General features: G+C 48.4%; 1 protein-coding gene across 1 annotated transcript; it reads left to right on the plus strand.

Moving 5' to 3' along the window:
• Positions 1-25: 25 nt before the first annotated feature.
• SNAP29 (synaptosome associated protein 29) lies at positions 26-17203 on the plus strand (the record flags this gene model as incomplete). The annotated part of the gene is made up of 5 exons (XM_080717709.1): positions 26-268; positions 5290-5486; positions 12649-12734; positions 15978-16082; positions 17046-17203. Exons 1-5 carry the CDS (start codon positions 29-31, stop codon positions 17201-17203), a joined length of 786 nt encoding a protein of 261 aa, XP_080573835.1. The 5' UTR covers positions 26-28.
• Between the last annotated feature and the right edge of the window lie 1935 nt (positions 17204-19138).

Consider the following 19138-nt stretch of genomic DNA (forward strand, 5'->3'; position numbering starts at 1 on the left):
TCCTTTCCCGACCCGCTGCGCCGGCACCATGTCTGCCCACCCCAAAAGCTACAATCCTTTCGACAACGACGACGCGGAGGACGAGGACGCCCGGCCGGCCCCATGGAGGGACACCCGTGACCTCCCCGACGGGCTCGACGTGCCCGCGGACAGGCAGCAGTACCTGCGACAGGAGGTGCTGCGCAGGGCCGAGGCCACCGCCGCCAGCACCAACAGGTCCTTGTCGCTCATGTACGAGTCCGAGAAGATTGGGGTCGCCTCTTCCGAGGTGAGCCCGTGGCGGGACTGAGATGAATTGGCGCTGTCTTGCGTTTTCAAACGTGGTCGAGATCTGCTTTTGTTCACTGTTTTTTGAGAATTGCCTCCCAGAGGTTCTTGGACTTAGTCGTTTGATGGTTTGTTAACTACGTCAAGAGATGTATGCCTGGCATCCTTGAAAGAGGCCATTTACCCTAGGACTCTTTCTAGCTTTTACTCTGCTTAGTTGACTTTTCTCCTCCTGTATGCCTAGGTAAACTCCAGACCGTGTTCTGTTCAAATGAGTAAAATTTCTAGGCAGCAGACCCTGGATTAGGGAAATGGAGTGTTGTGTGTGTGTGTGGTTTTTTTTTTTTTTACATAACTTTTTGGCAGAAGTGTTAGGCCATTTCTCACCGAGTGGCCCAGAAAGAGTGTGGACTGTGTGCTACAGGTGACAGTAATCAAAGCAAATGGGCCTTGAGTTCTCCCCCAGCCCTGAACACTTTCCACCTGACCAGCAGAGATTTTCAAGACTGTGCTGAGTAAGCGAAACCTCGAGTTCGGTTGAGTCTAGGGCATTGACTTCCCAAATCCCTCACTCTAAGTGAATTGTGACAGTGTTGCGCCAGGTCAGCTCTTTCCATCCATGGATTTAAGAGACAAGGACCTTCTCTCCTCTAAGGAAACAGTTTCCCTTGGGCAGAGGGAGGAAACATTTTTAAAATTTTAAGGGATATGGATCTATTAACTAGTAATAATCTTAAGCATTTTGTAGTTTGAAATGTAATAAATGGCCAGGCATGGTGGCACACTCCTAGTTCTAGTACTTGAGAGGTTGAGACAGGAGGATTGCAGGTTTGCAGCCAGCCTCAGCTATGTAGGCCATCTCAACTTAGTGAGACCCTGTTTCAAAATAAAGAATAAAAAATTGGGCTGGGGGTGTAGCTAGAGGTAGAATGCCCCTGGGCTCCATCCCCAGGACCACCAAAAGAAAAAAAGAAAAAAAGAAGAAGAAGAAAGAAAGAACTGAACTGGGCATGGTGGCTCAAGTCTGTAATCCCAGACAAGAGGATCACAGGTTCCAGGACAACCTCAGTAACTTTGTGAGGCCCTCCATAATTTAGTGAGGTCATGTTTCAAAATAAAAATAAATAGGGCTGGGGGGTGTAGCTCAAAGATAGAATGCCCCCAGATTTAATCCCCATTACCTGTCTTGAACAGGTATGAAGAATATATTTTTTTTCTTTTCTTTTGTCTTTTGGGGTCCCTAGGAAACCTTACTTGAAGAGGGAACTGGGAACTATATGAACAAAATCAAATAGGAAATCAGAGCAATACAAACTCAGGTTTTGTGGCAGAGGATAAACTTGACTCTGTCTTTTGAAGGCTGAAGTTTAGACAAGTTTGAGAGGTGTTCCCAGGAAAGAGCGGGGGAATATGTACTTGTATTAGCCCAGCAGTAGGCTCCTGAGCAGGGACATGACAGGCAGGTTATCTGCAAAGGAAGGGGAAGGAGGAGGCAGCTTTGGAGGTCAGAGGGAAATGTCTGGTCTCATAACTCAAGAGGCAAAATCACAGTAGGTGTAAGTTGCATAATATAATTGTGATATGTCCTATGCTGCTCCCAGAGGCCCTCCTTTCTAGGCAAAGGGGACCATGAGCCAAGAGGCATTGGCACCTTGGCATAGGAGGTTTGACCTGGCTCTTGCTTGGAGAGATGCAGTATGATCAGGACTGGGCAGGTGACAGGCTCCTTCGTCAGAGTGATTACACACTGAATTTTCCCAGGACCGAATCAGTGCTCATTGTTAGAGGCCCTGGGCATCAGGAATGACGGGCTCCTGCACCCTTCCCCACATTACCCCAACCGTCTCTCATTTACTCTTAATTCTCTTTCATCCCCTTCAGTGCTGGGATGGAATGGGATAACGTGAAATCTTCTGACCACTCTGCCCGATGCCCAGCACACGGGCCAGTGTACCCTGCCAACCTCCAAACGTAGGTGCAGGCCTGATGCCCAGCACCATGAAACACACCGACACAGTGTGTGCGAGTGTGTGGGGGGGTATTTTTCATTTTATTTTTATCATTGTTATTTTGCATTACTGGGGATTGAATCCAGGGGCATTCTACTTCTAAGCTATATCCCCAGCCTTTGGGGAGGGGGGAAGACGGCTAGGAATGGGACCAGGGTTGTTCTACCTCCAAGCTATACCCCCACCCAGATTTTATTCTTTTATTTTGAAACAGGATCTCACTAAATTACAGAGGCCCTCAGTAAGTTGCTAAGGCTGGCTGCAAACCTGTGATCCTCTTGTCTCTGCCTCCCAAGTAATAGGATTACAAGTGTGCACCACCATGCTTGGCTAAATTTCAGATTTCTAGATTCACCTTGCTAAACCTAGATTCCATCCATTCACTTCTCAGTCAATACCTGAGTTTAATGACAAGCTCCTCGGTACAAGTACCTTAGCACCTTAGCACCCTAGGAGTAACGAAGTCCATCTAATGTTGCAAGACACTGTGGCTGTGACTTTTAGTTGGGGTCTGCCGCTCTTGGAGGCCTCAGCCTAGTCCCTCAGTGTTCTGTCCCGGCAATCCCCACCATCCTGCCCAGTTCCACTTCCCCTGGGTCCCAGCTGCCCCCCGGCTGGCCCTGCACAAGGCACTCTGCCCAGTGTCTCACTGCCCCCCTGCCCATGGACGCCCTAGCTTCTCTACCTGGAGTCTCTTCCAGCCTCCCTAAGGACCCTCCCCATCCTCCCCCATTTAAATCAACCCAGGGGTCCTTGTTCCTGAAAGAGGAACTACCAGTTTTTCATGATGGCTTTATTTTTTCTTTCTTTCATAAGACTATAAACTCAGTGAAGGAAAGACCTCTTTGCCTTCCTCACTAGCACTACATTACTGCCAACAAATTTTAAAATTATATTGCCCAGGGGCGCAGTGGTGCGTGCGTGTATTACGAGAGACTTGGGAGGCTGAGGAAGAGGTGGGTCACAAGTTGGAGACCCTGTCTCAAAATGAAAAACGAAGCACATCTTGTATTTCCAGTACTTGGGAGGCTCAGACAGAGAGATCACAGGTTCAGAGCCAGTCTTAGCAATTCAGCAAGGCTCTCAGCAACCCAGTGAAACTGTTTCTAAATAAATAAAATTGAGCTGGGGATGTAGCTTAGAGGTTGAATGCCTCTGATCCCCAATACCAAAATAAATAAACAAACTATAAATAATGAAAAAGGATAGTGGTGTAGGTCAGTGGTAGAATGTCTCTTGGCTCAATCCCCAGTTGCACAAGAAATAAGCCAGGCTTGATGACGCATGCTTGTAATCTCAGTGCTTGGGAGGCTGAGACAGGAGGATCACAGGTTCTAGTGAACCTCAGCAACGTAATGATAGACTATTTCTAAATAAAGAATAAAAGCCAGACATGCTGGCACATGCTTTTAATCCCAGTACTTTGAGAAGCTGAGACAGGAAGGTCCCAGGTTCACAGCTAGCCTCAGCAACTTAGTGAGACACTGTTTGATAATGAAAGAATAAAATAGGGCTGGGGGTGTAGCTTGGAGGTAGAATGCACTGGGCTTCATCCCCAGTACCAGAGGAAAAAAAGAGTAAAAAATAGGGCATCTCAGAGGTAAATTGCCCCTTGGTTTAATCCCTAGGACCACCAAAATAATAATAATAATAATAATAATAATAATAATAATAATAATAATAATAAAATAAGGCCAGGGATATATCTCAGAGGTAGAATGTCCTTGGGTTCTACCCACAGCACCAAAAACAAATAAATAATAAAGCCAGGCATGGTGCCACACATTTGTCATCCCAGTACTTGGAGGACTGAGATAGAGGATCCCAGGTTTGCAGCCAGTCTCAGCTACTTATGAGGCCTTCCACAATTTAGGGAGATGCTGGTTTAAAATAAGAATTAAAAAAAAAAATAGGGCTGGGGCTGTAGCTTGGAGGTAGAATGCCCCTGGGTTCCATCCCCAGCACTGCAATAAATAAATAAAGCTGGAAGTATAGCTTGGAGGTAATATGCTTCTGGCTTCAATCCCTAGTACCAAATAAATAAATAAATAAATAAGATTGTCCTTCATCTTGCTCTCCATTAGCATATAAGTCCCTTCAGGAAATTTTTGGGGTTATTTTGTTCACCCTGGAAGAGTGCCTGACAGAATAGATGCTCAGTAATATTTGTGGATGAGCTGAGTGCTGTGGGTATTTTCCAAGAGTGCTTTGCCACCCAGTGTGTGGTTCACACCTGGAATCCCAGTAGTTGGGAGGTTTGAAGCCAGTGCCGTAATAACTTAGCGAGACCCCATTTCAAAATAAGAAGGACTCGGGGTATAGGTCAGAGGTAGAATGCCCCTGGATTCAATCCCCAGTACCACAATAAAATAGGGCTGGGGGTGTAGCTCCAAGGTAGAATGCCCCTGGATTCAATCCCCAGTACCAAAATAAAATAGGGCTGGGGGTATAGCTCCAAGGTAGAATGCCCCTGGATTCAGTCCCCAGTACCACAATAAAATAGGGCTGGGGGTGTAGCTCCAAGGTAGAATGCCCCTGGATTCCATCTGAGACACACACACACACACACACACACACACACACACACACACACACGACAGTAATCCATGAAATTGCATGTGAAGATCTGACCAGGACTAGCTGGCCCAGGTGGCCCACGAAGAACACCCATATGTGAACAGGAAGAGTGCAAAGATCAGAGCCCCGCCAGCAGGGCCAGGGCCAGGCCTGTAAGGTTTGAGGACTGGGGAGAACAAAGGTCTGTCACCAGTGCAGACGCGGAACTGACCCCCACGGGCACACCCGGCCATCTCAGCAGGTCCTGGCAGCCAGCCTCTCAAGCAGAGGGACTCCACAGCAGTGAAAGCAGGCCGAGCGGTAGGAAAGAGGGAAGGAGGTGTTGGCAGGAAAGGCAGCAGGCCTCTCCTAAGTGGCAGCCTCAGATCACGGAGTCCCTGCATAGTCAGTCGAGGGGCTACCGAAGGCATGATGCCGCCCCTCTATTTTTGTCCAGGAACTGGTCCGGCAGCGAGGAGTCCTAGAACACACAGAGAAGATGGTGGACAAGATGGATCAAGATTTGAAGACCAGCCAGAAACACATCAACAGCATTAAAAGTGTGTTTGGGGGGCTCGTCAATTACTTCAAATCCAAACCAGCAGAGACCACACCTGAACAGAATGGCACCTTAGCCCCCCAGCCCAACAGCAGGTGAGTACAGCTCAGTCACCCAGATAGAAGGAGCAGGAGTAGCCCGGCAGGATGGCGTACTCCCGTAAGCCCTGTACTTGGGAAACTGAGAAAGGAGGATCACAAGTTTGTGGCCAGCCTCAGTAACTTGGCAAGATCCTCGGCAACTTGGCTAGACGAAGCTGGGCGAGGTGGCACACGCTTGTAATCTCAGCATTCCGGAGGCTGGGACAGGTGTTTCGCGGTTCACAGCCAGCCTCAGCTGCTTAGTGAGGCACTTTGCAATTCAGTGAGACCCTGTTTCAAAATAAAGAATAAAAAATAGGGCTGAGGGTGAATGCCCCTGGATTCCATACCCAGTACCCCCAAAATAAATAAATAATAAATTAAGCAAGTCAGGCATGGTCACGCACACCTGTAATCCCAGTAGTTGAGAGGCTGAGACAGGATAATCATGGTTTACAGCCAGTCTCAGCTACTTAGTGAGGCCCTCCACAATTTAGTGAGACTATTTTGTGTGTGTGTGTGTGTGTGTGTGTGGTACTAGGGGTAGAACCCAAAGGCTTTCTACCTCCGGGCTATACTCCCAGACCTATTTTATCCTTTATTTGGAAACAGGGTCTCATTAAGTTGCTGAGAGCCTCACTAAGTAGCTGAGGCTGGCTTCAAACCTGTGCGATCCTCCTGTCTCAGCCTCCCAAGCGCGGGGATTACAATTGTGCGCCACCACGCCTGGCTACTATGAGACTATGTTTTAAAGTATAGAGTGCCCCTGGTTCGATCCTAATTCACACACACACACACACACACACACACACACACACACGGCAGAAGCCAGCCTGGGAGAGCACTAGGTATTTCAAGAGCACAGGAAGAGGAAGAGGACTGGGGGGAGGGGGGGTTCAGTGTAGAGGACTTGCCTAGCGTGGATTGAGGCCCTGGGCTCGATCCTCGCACCCCACACACACACGAGTGCTGCCGGCTATTGACACGGTATGGATTCCACACTCCTCAGTCCCTCAAAGATAGCACAAGACAGAAGGATGATGGTTCGCAGCTACTTAGTGAGGCTCCTTGCAACTCAGTGAGACCCTTTTCAAAATAAAGAATAAAAATAGGGCTGGGATGGAGCTCAGAAGTAGAATGCCCCTGGGTTCCATCCCCAGACCCCCCCATACACACACAAAAAAAGCACAAAAATAACTATACTTTTTTTTCTTTTTTTCTTTTTTTTTTGGTGGTACTGGGGGTGGAACCCAGGGGCTTTCTACCTCCAGGCTATACTCCCAGGCCTATTTTATATTTTATTTGGAAAAGGGTCTCACTAAGTTGCTGAGAGCCTCACTAAGTAGCTGAGGCTGGCTTAGAACCTGCGCGATCCTCCTGTCTCAGCCTCCCAAGCGCAGGGATTACAATCGTGCGCCACCACACCTGGCTATAACTATACTTGCAATTGCTATGAATGGTAACATTTCTAGTCATGTACTCCTGTAACCCCAGTACTCTGGTAGGCTGAGACAGGATCTCAAGTTCTCAGCCAGCCTCACCAACTCAATTCAATTCCAGTACCACACATATGTACACAAAACAATGTTGTCACTTAAAAGTTTGTTTCTTGTTTGTTTAATTGATTAGGTTATTTTTATTTTTGTCTTTTGGTACCGCAGATTGAACCGTAGAGTATTTTCCCTTTGAGCTACACCCCTGGGCCTTTTTATTGTGAAACAGGGTCTCCCTAAATTGTTGAGGGTCTCGGCCTGTACCACCACAACCAGCTGAAAAGCTCTTGAAATAAGTTTCTCTAATCAGACTTCTGTGGAGTAACGCATCCTGTGTATGTCCTTATCACACAACCCTCCAGCTTTGTCTGCATCTTGCCTTTCTTGGCAAGCCCTCTCTGTCCTTACTGACGTAGCATCGTGAGTGATACGTGCTTGTTTCTGTGTAAAGCTTATTCCTTTTTCAGCCCCTAATTTGAATTCCTCTAACATAGCCAAGACTTGGTTTCTAACTGGAGGCCGCCTTGCTCTTTGGCATCCTCACCTCTTCTTCCCCGCCCCTCGGCAGAGCCAGGACCTCGTGCAGGTTGGGCGTGCGTGCAGTCCAAGCCACGACCCCAGCCTGGACTCCATCACCTTCTTGCCACTTCTGTTGCTGTCCCTAGAAATTGGCTTTCTTTGGAGGCGAGACATCATTCACCTTGAAACCAAATTTTCACCATCCGTGTGTTACTCCCTAAACTGTGTGTAGGAATGCACACAGAAAAAGTCAGGTTGGATCTGAGATGTGTGCCCTCTGGATTCAGAGTCTGGTGTCCCCCATACCCAGCCTGGCAGTGCCCACTGGCAGCTGTGCTCAGAGGACACAGCTCTGCCTTCCAGGCCTTCAGTCAAGACACTGGCACACAGGGTCCAAACACAGCACTGCTCCTGAGTGGTGAAACAGCTGGGGGGGGGGCTGTCCATGTCAGTCTCTGCTGTACACACCACCTGCAGCTGGCACCCCAAGGGCCTACTCTGGGATGCAGCACAGTGGTAGAACCCTTCCTAGCACGCAGGAGGCCCTGAGTCCAATCCCAAGGACTGGGAGGCAGGGGGCTCTCCGCCTCCAGGAGTCTGGACTTGCTTTATGAGTAGGGAGTCATCAAGGACTTTAACTGGAGAGGTGCTTAGTAGTATTCTTTACGAAGATGCCTGGCTAGCCGAGCGTGGTGGCGCACACTTGTAATCCCAGCATTTGGGAGGCTAAGACAGTAAGATCGCAGTTCACGGCCAGCCTCAGCTACTTAGTGAGACCCTGTTTCAAAATAAAGAATAAAAAATAGGGCTAGGGTGTAGCCCAGAGGTAGAATGTCCCTGGGTTCCATTCCCAGTACCGCAAAAATATTTTATATATATATATATGTATTTATATACTTAATATATGTATATTTTTGCAGGGCATTGTGGCACACGCTTGTAATCCCCGCGCTTGGGAGGCAGAGACAGGAGGATCATGCAGGTTCGAAGCCATCACTGGCTTAAGAGACCCTGTTTCCAAATAAAAGTATAAAAATAAGTCTGGAAATGTAGCCCAGAGGTAGAATGGTTTTCAGGAACCCCAGTACCACCAAAAAAAATAAATAAATAAAGAAGAAGAAGAAGAATTTATATAATGAGAGAAAAAATTTTCTACAGATCTTTAGTGACAACTCCAAGATAAAAATATGTTGATGAGCCAGGCATGGTGGCACACGCTTGCATCGCACGGGTTCGAAGCCAGCCTCAGCTACTTAGTGAGGCTCTCAGCAACTTAGTGAGACCCTGTTTCTAAATAAAATATAAAATAGGTCTGCGAGTATAGCCTAGAGGTAGAAAGCCTCTGGGTTCCACCCACAGTACCACCAAAAAAAAAAAAATATATATATATATATATATATATATATATATATATATATATATATTGATGGAGCCGGGCGTGGTGACGCTTGTAATCCTAGTACTTGGGAGGCTGAGACAGGAGGATTGTGGTTTACGGACAGCCTCAGCTACATAGGCCCTTTGCAACTCAGACCCCATTTCAAACTAAATAAGAAATAGGGCTGGGAGCCGGGCGTGGTGGCGCACACTTGTAATCCCCGTGCTTGGGAGTAGGAGACAGGAGGATCGCGCAGGTTCAAAGCCAGCCTCACTGGCTTAAGAGAGACCCTGTTTCCAAATAAAAAATATATAAAAATAGGTCTGGGAATGTAGCCCGGAGGTAGAAGCATTTCCAGGAACCCCAATTCCGAAAGAAAGAAAGAAAGAAAGAAAGAAAGAAAGAAAGAAAGAAAGAAAGCAGGCTGGGGGTGTAGCTTGGAGGTAGAATGCCCCTGGGTTTTATCCCTAGGACTGCAAAAAAAAAAAAAAAAAAAAAAAAAAATTGGGCTGGGGGTGTAGTTCAAAGGTAAAATACCCCTGAGTTGAATCCCCAGTGACACACACACACACACACACACACACACACACACACACACACACAGTGATAATGGTAGCCAGCCTCCACCTATAACCCTGGTACTTGGGAGGCTAAGACAGGAGGGTCTCGGGTTTAAGACCAGCCTCAGCAACCTAATGAGAGCGTTTCTTTTTCTATTTATTTATTTATTTATTTATTATTTTACTGTACTGGGTATTGAACCCAGGGGCATTCTACCCCTCAGCTATACCCCCAACCGTATTTCTTTATTTTGAAACAGGGTCTCACTAAGTTGCGGAGGGCCTCACTAAATAGCTGAGGCTGGCTGTGAACCCAAGAGCTTCCTGTTCCAGCTTCCCAAGTACTGGGATTACAAGCATGTGCCACCACACCCAGTTTGTTTTTGTTTTTGTTTTGTGGTACTGGGGTTCCTGGAAGCCCTTCTACCTCCAGGCTACACTCCCAGACCTATTTTTATATTCTTATTTGGAAACAGGGTCTCTTACGCAGGCATGGCTGGCTTTGAACCTGCGCAATCTTCCTGTCTCCGCCTCCCAAGTGCGGGGATTACAGGCGTGTGCCACCACGCCTGGCCTCACCACGCTCAAGTTTGTGAGACCCTGTTTCCAAATAAATTAAAAGGTCTAGGGTGAGGCTCAGAGGTAAAATGCTTCTGGGTTCAATTCCCAGTGCTCCTCCAAATAAACAGATAAAAAAAGTATAGGTTTTTGGTAATATAGCTCTACTAATGAGAAAATGAGATTTTTTTTTCGGGTCTGGGGATGGAACCCAGCGGTATTCGACCTCCGAGCTACACCCCCTGCCCTATTTTTTATTCTTTATTTTGAAACAGGGTCTCACTGAGTTTCAGAGGTCCTCACTAAGTAGCTGAAGCTGTCCACAAACCGCGATCCTCTGGTCTCAGCCTCCTGAATGCTGGGATTACAAGCGTGCGCAACCATGCTTGGCTGAGAAAATGAGATTCTCCTTTTTTTTTGGTGGTACTGGGGTTCCTGGAAACCCTTCTACCTCTGGGCTACACTCCCAGACCTATTTTTTATGTTTTCTTTTTATTTGGAAACAGGGTCTCCTAAGCCAGTAAGGCTGGCTTTGAACCTGCACGATCCTCCTGTCTCCGCCTCCCAAGTGCAGGGATTACAAGCGTGCGCCACCACACCCAGCAGAAAATGAGATTCTTAGTTGAGGTTCAAAGTAAGTTAATGTTCTCTATACAGTCCAATGCAGACAGTCATCTGCAAGGCTAGTCATTGCTGTGACTATTCAAAATTAGGTCATGGATGTATATTACTACAATAAGAAGAATGGGTTAGGGACAGGAGGATTGCAGTTCACAGACAGCCTCAGCTACTTAATGAGGCCCTTTGCAACTCAGTGAGACCCTATTTCAAAACAAAGAATAAAAAAGCCGGACATGGTGGCACACACTTGTCATCCCAGCATTCGGGAGGCGGAGACCTGAGGATTGCGGTTCGTGGACAGCCTCAGCTACTTAGGCTCTCTGCAACTTAGTGAGACCCTGTTTCAAAATAAAGAATAAAAAATAGGGCAGGGGGTGTAGCTCAGAGGTCGAATGCCCCTGGGTTCCATCACTAAGCCCATAAATAAATAAATAAATAAATAGAATAGCTGGGCATGGTGGAGCTTGTAATCCCCGCACTTGGGAGGCTGAGACAGGAGGATCACACAGGTTCAAAGCCAGCCTCAGCTACTTAGTGAGGCTCTCAGTAACTCAGTGAGACCCTGTTTCCAAAAATAGGTCTGGGAGTATAGCCTGGAGGTAGAAAGCCTCTGGGTTCCACCCCCAGTATCACAAAAAAAAAAAAGAAAGAAAGAATTAAAAATAGGACTGGGAGTGTAGCTCGGATGTAAAATGCCCCTGGGTTCCATCCCCAGTACATTTCATCTGTCTGGCCCTAGGACTCATCTTCCTGGACAAGGGCCACCTACTGGAATACTAAGCTCTGTGTGTGTGTGGTGGTGGTGGGGTATTAGGGATTGAACACAAGACTGCTCTACCTCTGAGCTACACCACCTTGCTGAGGCTGGCCATGAACCTGCCATCCTCCTGTCTCCACTTCCCACGATCTGGGATTATAAGTGTGCACACCACGCCTGGCTAAATGCTGGGCTTTTACGGCAGAGGTCTTCCTACACTTGCTGTGTGGCCAACTGTGCTAAGAGGGGATATTGAAATCCCTGCTTTGAGAGCTGGGCGTGTGTCGCACGCTTGTAATCCCTGCATTCGGGAAGCTAAGACCGGAGGATCGCAGTCCGCGGACAGCCTCAGCTACTTAGGCTCTCTGCAACTTAGTGAGACCCTGTTTCAAAATAAAGAATAAAAAAATAGGGCAGGGGGTGTAGTTCATAGGTTGAATGCCCCTGGGTTCCAGCCCCAGACCCGGGAAAAAAAAATCCCTGCTTTGAGCCAGACGTGGTGGTGCACACTTGTAATCTCAGCATTGGGGAGGCTGAGATGGGAGGATCCAGGTTCACAGCCAGCCTCAGGTACTTAGTGAGGCACTTTGTAATTCAGACCCTGTTTCAAAATTAAAAAAAAATAGGGCCGGGGTATAGCTCGGAGGTAGAATGCCCCTGAGATCCATCCCCAGTATTGCAAGAAAATAAAAGAGATCCCTGTTTTGGCAGGTGTGGTGGTGCACACTTGTAATCTATTACTCAGGAGGCTGCAACAGAAAAAATGGCAAGTTTGAAGTCAGTCTGATCATCTTAGTGACTGTTTCAAAATCAAAAGGGCTGGGGATGTAGCTCAGAGCTAGAATGCCTCTGGGTTCCATCCCTAGTAAAAATAGAGTAAGTTGGCTATAGTGTCATATACTTGTCATCCCAGCACTTGGGAGGCTGAAACAGGAGGATTGCAGGTTCAAGGACAGCCTCAGCAAGTAATAAGTCAGTCCCCAGTAGCCCCCCAAAATAAATAAAGGCAGACATAGTAGCACATACTTCTAATCCTAGTACTTGGGAGGCTGAGACAGGAGGATTGTGGTCAAGGACAGCCTCAGCTACTACTTAGTGAGGCCCTTTGCAATTCAGTGAGACCTTGTTTCAAAATAAAGAACAAAAAGTAGGGCTGAGTGTATAGCTTGGAGGTAGAGTGCCTCTGGGGAATGCTGCTGGGTTCAATCCTCAGTACCACCAAAAAAAAAAAATTGTGGGCAGTTTTGTTTTTTTGTTTTTTTACAATATTTCCTTTCTCTTTTATCCAAAGATTGAAAGAAGCCATGAGCACAAGTAAGGAACAGGAGGCGAGGTATCAAGCCAGCCACCCGAACCTCAGGAGGCTGGAGGATGTAGGTGAGTGGGGACCCGTGCACACCCACGTCTGTAGGTGAGTGGGGACCCGTGCACACCCACGTCTGTAGGTGAGTGGGGACCCGTGCACACCCACGTCTGTAGATGAGTGGGGACCCGTGCACACCCACGTCTGTAGGTGAGTGGGGACCCGTGCACACCCACGTCTGTAGGTGAGTGGGGACCTGTGCACACCCACATCTGCATCCTGGGTGCGGGGTCTGGCCCGGGGCCGTGTGGTGGGACGCAGGCAAGGACTGCAGCTCCTGGCCTCCCGCGTGCGAGGTGCAGAGCATCGGGGACCGAGCACATGCTCAGGACGGAGGTGTGTGCTAAGGGAGGACGAATAAGGACGCTGAGGCCTGCGTCCCGCGGAAGATGAGGCCGCGGGCTTCTGCCCACGTTGCTCCGAGCTCTTCCGGCAGTGAAGAGTCAACCGTGGGAACAACCTGTGGTAATTAGAAGGACAGCCCCCCGAGGGGACCAGTCCTAGTCCCCAGACCCCACAAGTAGGTTCGATTTATAGGTAAAAGGAGGGCCAATCACTAACCAGTGGATGGGGAGATGACCCTGGTTATCCAGTGGTACCTCGGCCACTACAAGGGTCCTTCCTCAGCGGAAGATGGCGCACGCCTGTAACCCAGGACTTGGGCCACCGAGACAGGAAGATCACTGCTTCAAGGATGGCCTCGGCAACATAGCAAGACCCTGCTTCCAAACAAGAAATCAAAAAGACTCAGGGCATAGCTCGGAGGTAGAACGGCTCAGGTTCAGTCCCTGGTTCCACACACACAAAAGGAAAAGAAGACAGCACTCGTCTCCTGGGCCTCGCCCGCTGCCGTGCGCGGTGCGTGGCAGCGTTCTGCACCTGTCACTTGCCGACGTTCTGAAACAGGGTCTTGCCAGGCTAGTCTCATACTTATGGCCTCAGCCTTCCAAGAAGCGATAGGTTGACCCTGTTTCCAAATAAAAAATAAAATAGGGCTGGAGGTGCAGCTCAGAGGTAGAATGTCCCTGGGTTCAATCCCCAGCACCACATGCATACACACACCAAAAAGACCTTGTCCCAGAATATAAAAAGTAAATCAAAAGGAGTCGGGCGTGGTGGCACATGCTTGTAATTCCAACATTTGAGAGACTGAGACAGGAGGATCGCAGTTCGCAGACAGCCTCAGCTACTTAGGCCCTTTGCAACTCAGTGAAACCCTGTTTAAAAAAATAAAGAATAAAAAGAGAGTAGGGCTGAGGGTGTAGCTCAGAGGTAAAATGCCCTGGGTTTTATACCCAGCACCGCAAAAATAAAAAAAATAATAAAGCTGGGCGTAGTGGCCTATACTTGTAATCCCAGTACTTAGGAGGCTGAGACAGAAAGACAGAAAGAGTGCAGGTTCATGGCCAGCCTCAGTTACCCAGTGAGACCCTATTTCAAAATAAAGAATAAAAAATAGGGCTAGGGGTGTAGCTCAGAGGTAGAATGCCCCTGGCTTCCATTCTCGTACTACAAAAAAAAATCAATAATTATAAATAAAAAGGGCTGCCGGGCATGGTGGCGCACGCTTGTAATCCCAGCATTCGGGATGCAGAGACAGGAGGATCACGGTTCGTGACCAGCCTCAGCTACTTAGTGAGGCCCTCTGCAACTTAGACCCTGTTTCAAAATAAAGAATAAAAAATAGGGCAGGGGCTGTAGCTCGGAGGTCAAATGCCCCTGGGTTCCATCCTCAAACCCACAATAAATAAATAAATAAATAAATAAATAAATAAATAAATAAATAAATAAATAAATAAATAAATAAATAAGCAAGCCAGCCAGCCAGCCAGCCAGCCAGCCAGCCTGGGAGGCCGGGCATGGTGGCGCACGCTTGTAATCCCAGCATTCCGGAGGCTGAGACCAGAGGATCACGGTTCGCGGACAGCCTCCGCTACTTAGTGGGGCCCTCCACAACTTAATGAGACCCTGTTTCAAAATAAAGAATAAAAAATAGGGCAGGGGGTGTAGCTTGGAGGTCAAATACCCCTGGGTTCCATCCCCAGGCCCACAAAAAATGGGGTCCAGGCTGGGAGTGTTTGTCAGTGGGAGAGCACTTGCCTGGCATGCTGCAGGCCCTGCGTTTGACCCTCAGTAACAATAAATATTCTAAAAAAGGAAAAAGAAGCCCAGCATGGTGGCACTCGCTTGTAACCCGAACATTTGAGAGGCTGAGATAGGAGGATCACAGGTTAGAAGCCAGCCTCAGCAACTTAGCAAGGCCCCCTGCAACTTAGACCCTGTTTCAAGAAATCAAATAAGGTTGGGTATGGTGAGTCATGCTTGTAATCCTAGTACTTGGGAAACTGAGACAGGAGGATAGAAAGTTTGCAGCCAGTCTCAGCCACTAAGGCCACAACTTAGACCTTGTCTCAAAGAATAAGGCCAGGAGTGCAGGAGATTATGGTTCAAGGACAGCCTCAGCTACTTAGTGAGGGCCTTTGCAACTCAGTGAGACCCTGTTTCAAAAACAAAAAATAAAAAGTAGGGTTGGGGATATTACTTAGTAGAACACCCCTGGGTTCCATCCCCAGTACCACAAAATAAAATAAAATAAGTAAAAAATAGCCAGGCATGGTGGCGCACGCTTGTAATCCCCACGCTTGGGAGGCAGAGACAGGATTGTGCAGGTTTGAAGCCAGCTGCGCGCGCTGGCTTAGGAGACCCTGTTTCCAAATAAAAATGTAAAAATAGGTCTGGGAGTGTAGCCCTGAGGTAGAAGGGCTTCCAGGAACCCCAGTACCACCAAAAAAAAAAAAAAGGTAAAAAATAAAAATGGGCATGTAGCTTAATGATGGAGTGCCACTGGGTTCAGTACCCAGTACTCCAAAAAAAAATTTTTATAATGAGGCTGAGGATGTAGCTTAGTGATAGAGGACTTGCCTAGCTTATGAGAGACCCTGGATTTGATCCATAACACTGAAAAAAAATTTTTTTAAAGGCACAATTTTGCAAAGCAGCACTTCAAGGGGTGTCAGCTACTAAATGTTCTGGTGAGCCGGGCGTGGTGGCGCACGCTTGTAATCCCCGCGCTTGGGAGGCTGAGACAGGAGGATCACGCAGGTTCGAAGCCAACCTCAGCAACTTAGTGAGACCCTGTTTCCAAATAAAATATGAAATGGGTCTGGGAGTGTGGCTGGGAAGTAGAAAGCCTCTGGGTTCCACCCCCAGTACCACCAAAAAAAAAAAAAAAAAAATGGTGTTTCTTTTAACCTCAGACTCCATCTCCGTGTCCGGGCGGCCTGGTTCTGCTGCCAGTACAGAGGCGTGCCCCAGGAACCCACACCTGAGAGCCTACCACCGGAAGATCGACAGCAACCTAGGTAGGAAGGAGCCGCCGCCTCCACGCCGCTCGTCCTCCAGGCCGCTCCTGGCGAGCACGCCGGAGCGTGCACTTAACCACTCCTAGCCTATCACACCTGCACAGGGCCTCGTCACCTCACCTACCTGCCCCGGACCTGTCCACTCTTCGTTTCCTGCTTTCAGTTCTGACCTCCCTCCCGCAGGACAGCTGAGAGCAGCGGGACCACGAGTCCTGTCGAGGCCTATAGGCAACTTGGGTGTGACCGCTCCACCATCCTTCCTACCTGGCCACTGCATCCCCTCGGGGCCTGTGGAGGGGACACCTGAGCCGGCTCCATACAGCGTGTAGGAAAGTGCCTGACCTACTCGGAGTTGGCACTCCTAACCCGGGTTAGGGGCACACTCCTGTAACCCCAATACCCAGGAGCCTGAGGCAGGAGGATTACAGGTCCAAAGCTGGCCTCAGCAACTTAGTGAGACCATTAGAAAATTTAAGGGGGGGGGTGCTGAGAGCATAGCTTGGAGGTTGAGTGCTCCTCAATCACCAACACCAAAACAGTTAATCTATTAATTAATTAAAATAGGGTCAGGAAGCTGGGCATGGTGGTGCACACCTGGAATTCCAGTACTTAGGAGGCTGAGACCGGAGGATTACAGGTTCAGGGCCAGCCTCAGCAACTTAGTGAGACCTTATTTTCAAGTAAACAATAAAGCTGGGGGTGTGGCTGAGAGGTAGAACTCCCCTGGGTTCAATCCCTAGTAGCACACAGATGAATCCCATTAAAGTAGCAGCGGTTGGTTACCTTGGGAAGCAGGGACTAGTTTCCACATTAAGCACAGACTGGTAAACGCTTTCTTCTCGCTCTGAGTTTCCCATGTACCTGAAGCCCCAGAGCATGGCCTGTCCTAGGAGGAAGAGGCGCGCGTCCCGTTCTCCTGCTGTGGCCGCCTTGCTCAGGCTGCGTGTCATTTCCTTCTCACAGATGAGCTGTCCGTGGGCCTGGGCCGGCTGAAGGACATAGCCCTGGGCATGCAGACGGAAATCGAGGAGCAAGATGATATTCTTGACCGGCTGACTACCAAAGTCGACAAGTTAGACATCAATATAAAAAGCACAGAAAGAAAAGTCCGGCAACTCTAGAAGCGTTCTCCATTGTAAGGACAACTCGAGAGATCTCTTCTTAAGCGCCCAAGAAATTTCCTGTATTATTTAGTATGTAACTTAACGTGTTTGCAAATGTTATAACAGAGTGGGTCTTAAGAGATGTTTGTTGAGATGAAATGCGTGCCATGCTTTTTCTTAGGGCCGACACCACCCCTAAGCTCTTTGAGCTGAGCACAGAGCTCTGCTCTGAGCACAGTAGCCGAGCCCTGAGTGTCCTGGTCTCCGGCCTTTGGTCACCATGGTGGAAGAAGGAAATTCCCTTCCTTACTTTCAGAGGTGTGTGGAATTTCACTCTGGCCATCACCACTTTGTTCCCTGTTTGCTGTATTTCTCATTCCTAGACTTTCTGTAAATTGGAACTTTAGGAACCTTGTTTATAGGGAAGGGGTCCTCCCCACACTTTTGGGTAGGGGTCATGGTGTGTGTGAATGCGTGCACACACGCACACACACACGCACACACGCACACACACACACACACACACAGAGAAGGCACATTGGTGATGCACGTTGTGATTCTCCCCTGCTCCTGAAAATGATGAGTGTTAGATCCAGGAGCAGTGCGGTGGGCGCTCTGTGCCCTCCCTGCTGCCTCCATCCTGGGCCTGCTCTCACCGGGAGGGAAGTGATGCCTGGAGCCAGGCAGGGCTTCACCCTCTCTGTTCTCACACATTCCCCTGTGCTAGGAACAGATTCTCCACTAGCTCAGGGACACCTCGCTGACCAACACAGGCCCCTGGAGAGTTCCTGGGAACGGGGTACCAGGCAGGCGTGGGCAGCAGGGGTCTTTATCCACTGAGCCCTCCCTTGCCACCTCAGCCTTAAGGACAGCGTATTCATGCAGTGCCTGGGTCTTCTGGCCCCTCAGGGACTCCACCCACACCTCCTGAGGGCCACACTTGAATGGCCCCTTGTTTCTCTAACACCCGCTTTAGGACTGGAATTCCACAAATGGTGCTGACCCTCTGTGAAAGGATTTGGCTAAGGAAAATAAGCCCAGATCTTTTTTTCTTTTTCTTCCAATACTGGAGATAGAACCCAGGGGCATTCTACCTCTGAGCTACACCCCTAGCCCTATTTTTTTCTTCTTTAATTTGAAACAGGGTCTCACTGAAAAGGGCCTCACTAAGTAGCTGAGGCTGTCCACAAACCAAGATTCTCCTGTCTCAGCCTCCCAAGTTCTGGGAGTACAAGCCTGTGCCACCACGCCCGGCTCCAGATATCATTTTAACTAGCTCAATTTGTTCTTTCTTTTCATTTCACAAAATGAATCATTTAGAAGCATTAGTTAAAATTGATCTCAGCCAAAGTAGGGTGTGGTAACATGCGCCTGTAATCCTAGTGCTTGGAGGTTGAGACAGAGGATTGCAGGTTCAAGTGTAGCCTTAGCAAGTAGTGACTCAACAACCTAGTGAGACCCTGTTTCAAAAAATAAAAAGTAAAATAGGGCGGGGAGTGTAGTTCAGAGGTAGAATGCCCCTGGGTTCATTCTCCAGTACCACCAAAAAAAACAATTGATCTCAGTTGGGCATGGTGGCCCATGCTTATAATTCCAGTACTTAGGAGGCTGAGAGAATATCACAGACTCAAGGCCAGCCTCAGTAACTTAGACCCTCAGCAATTTAGAAAAATCTTGTTTCAAAATTTAAAAAAATTTTTTAAAGGGCTGGGGTGTAACTCTGGTAAAACATGGTACAGGCACACACCTGTCAACCCAGCTACTGAGGCAGGAGGATCGCCAAGTTTGAGGCCATCCTGGGCAATTTAGCAAGACCCTCTAAAACTAGAAATGAAAAGGTGTTGGAAAGTAACTCAGTTGTAGAATACCTCTGGGTTCAGTCCCTAGGACCTTACAAATGTTGATCTCTACAGGGCTGGAGATGGAAGTCAGTGGCAGGCACCTGCCCAGCAT

Source organism: Muscardinus avellanarius (genome assembly GCF_963383645.1).
Source record: "Muscardinus avellanarius genome assembly, chromosome: 21".
Taxonomy (NCBI): domain Eukaryota; kingdom Metazoa; phylum Chordata; class Mammalia; order Rodentia; family Gliridae; genus Muscardinus; species Muscardinus avellanarius.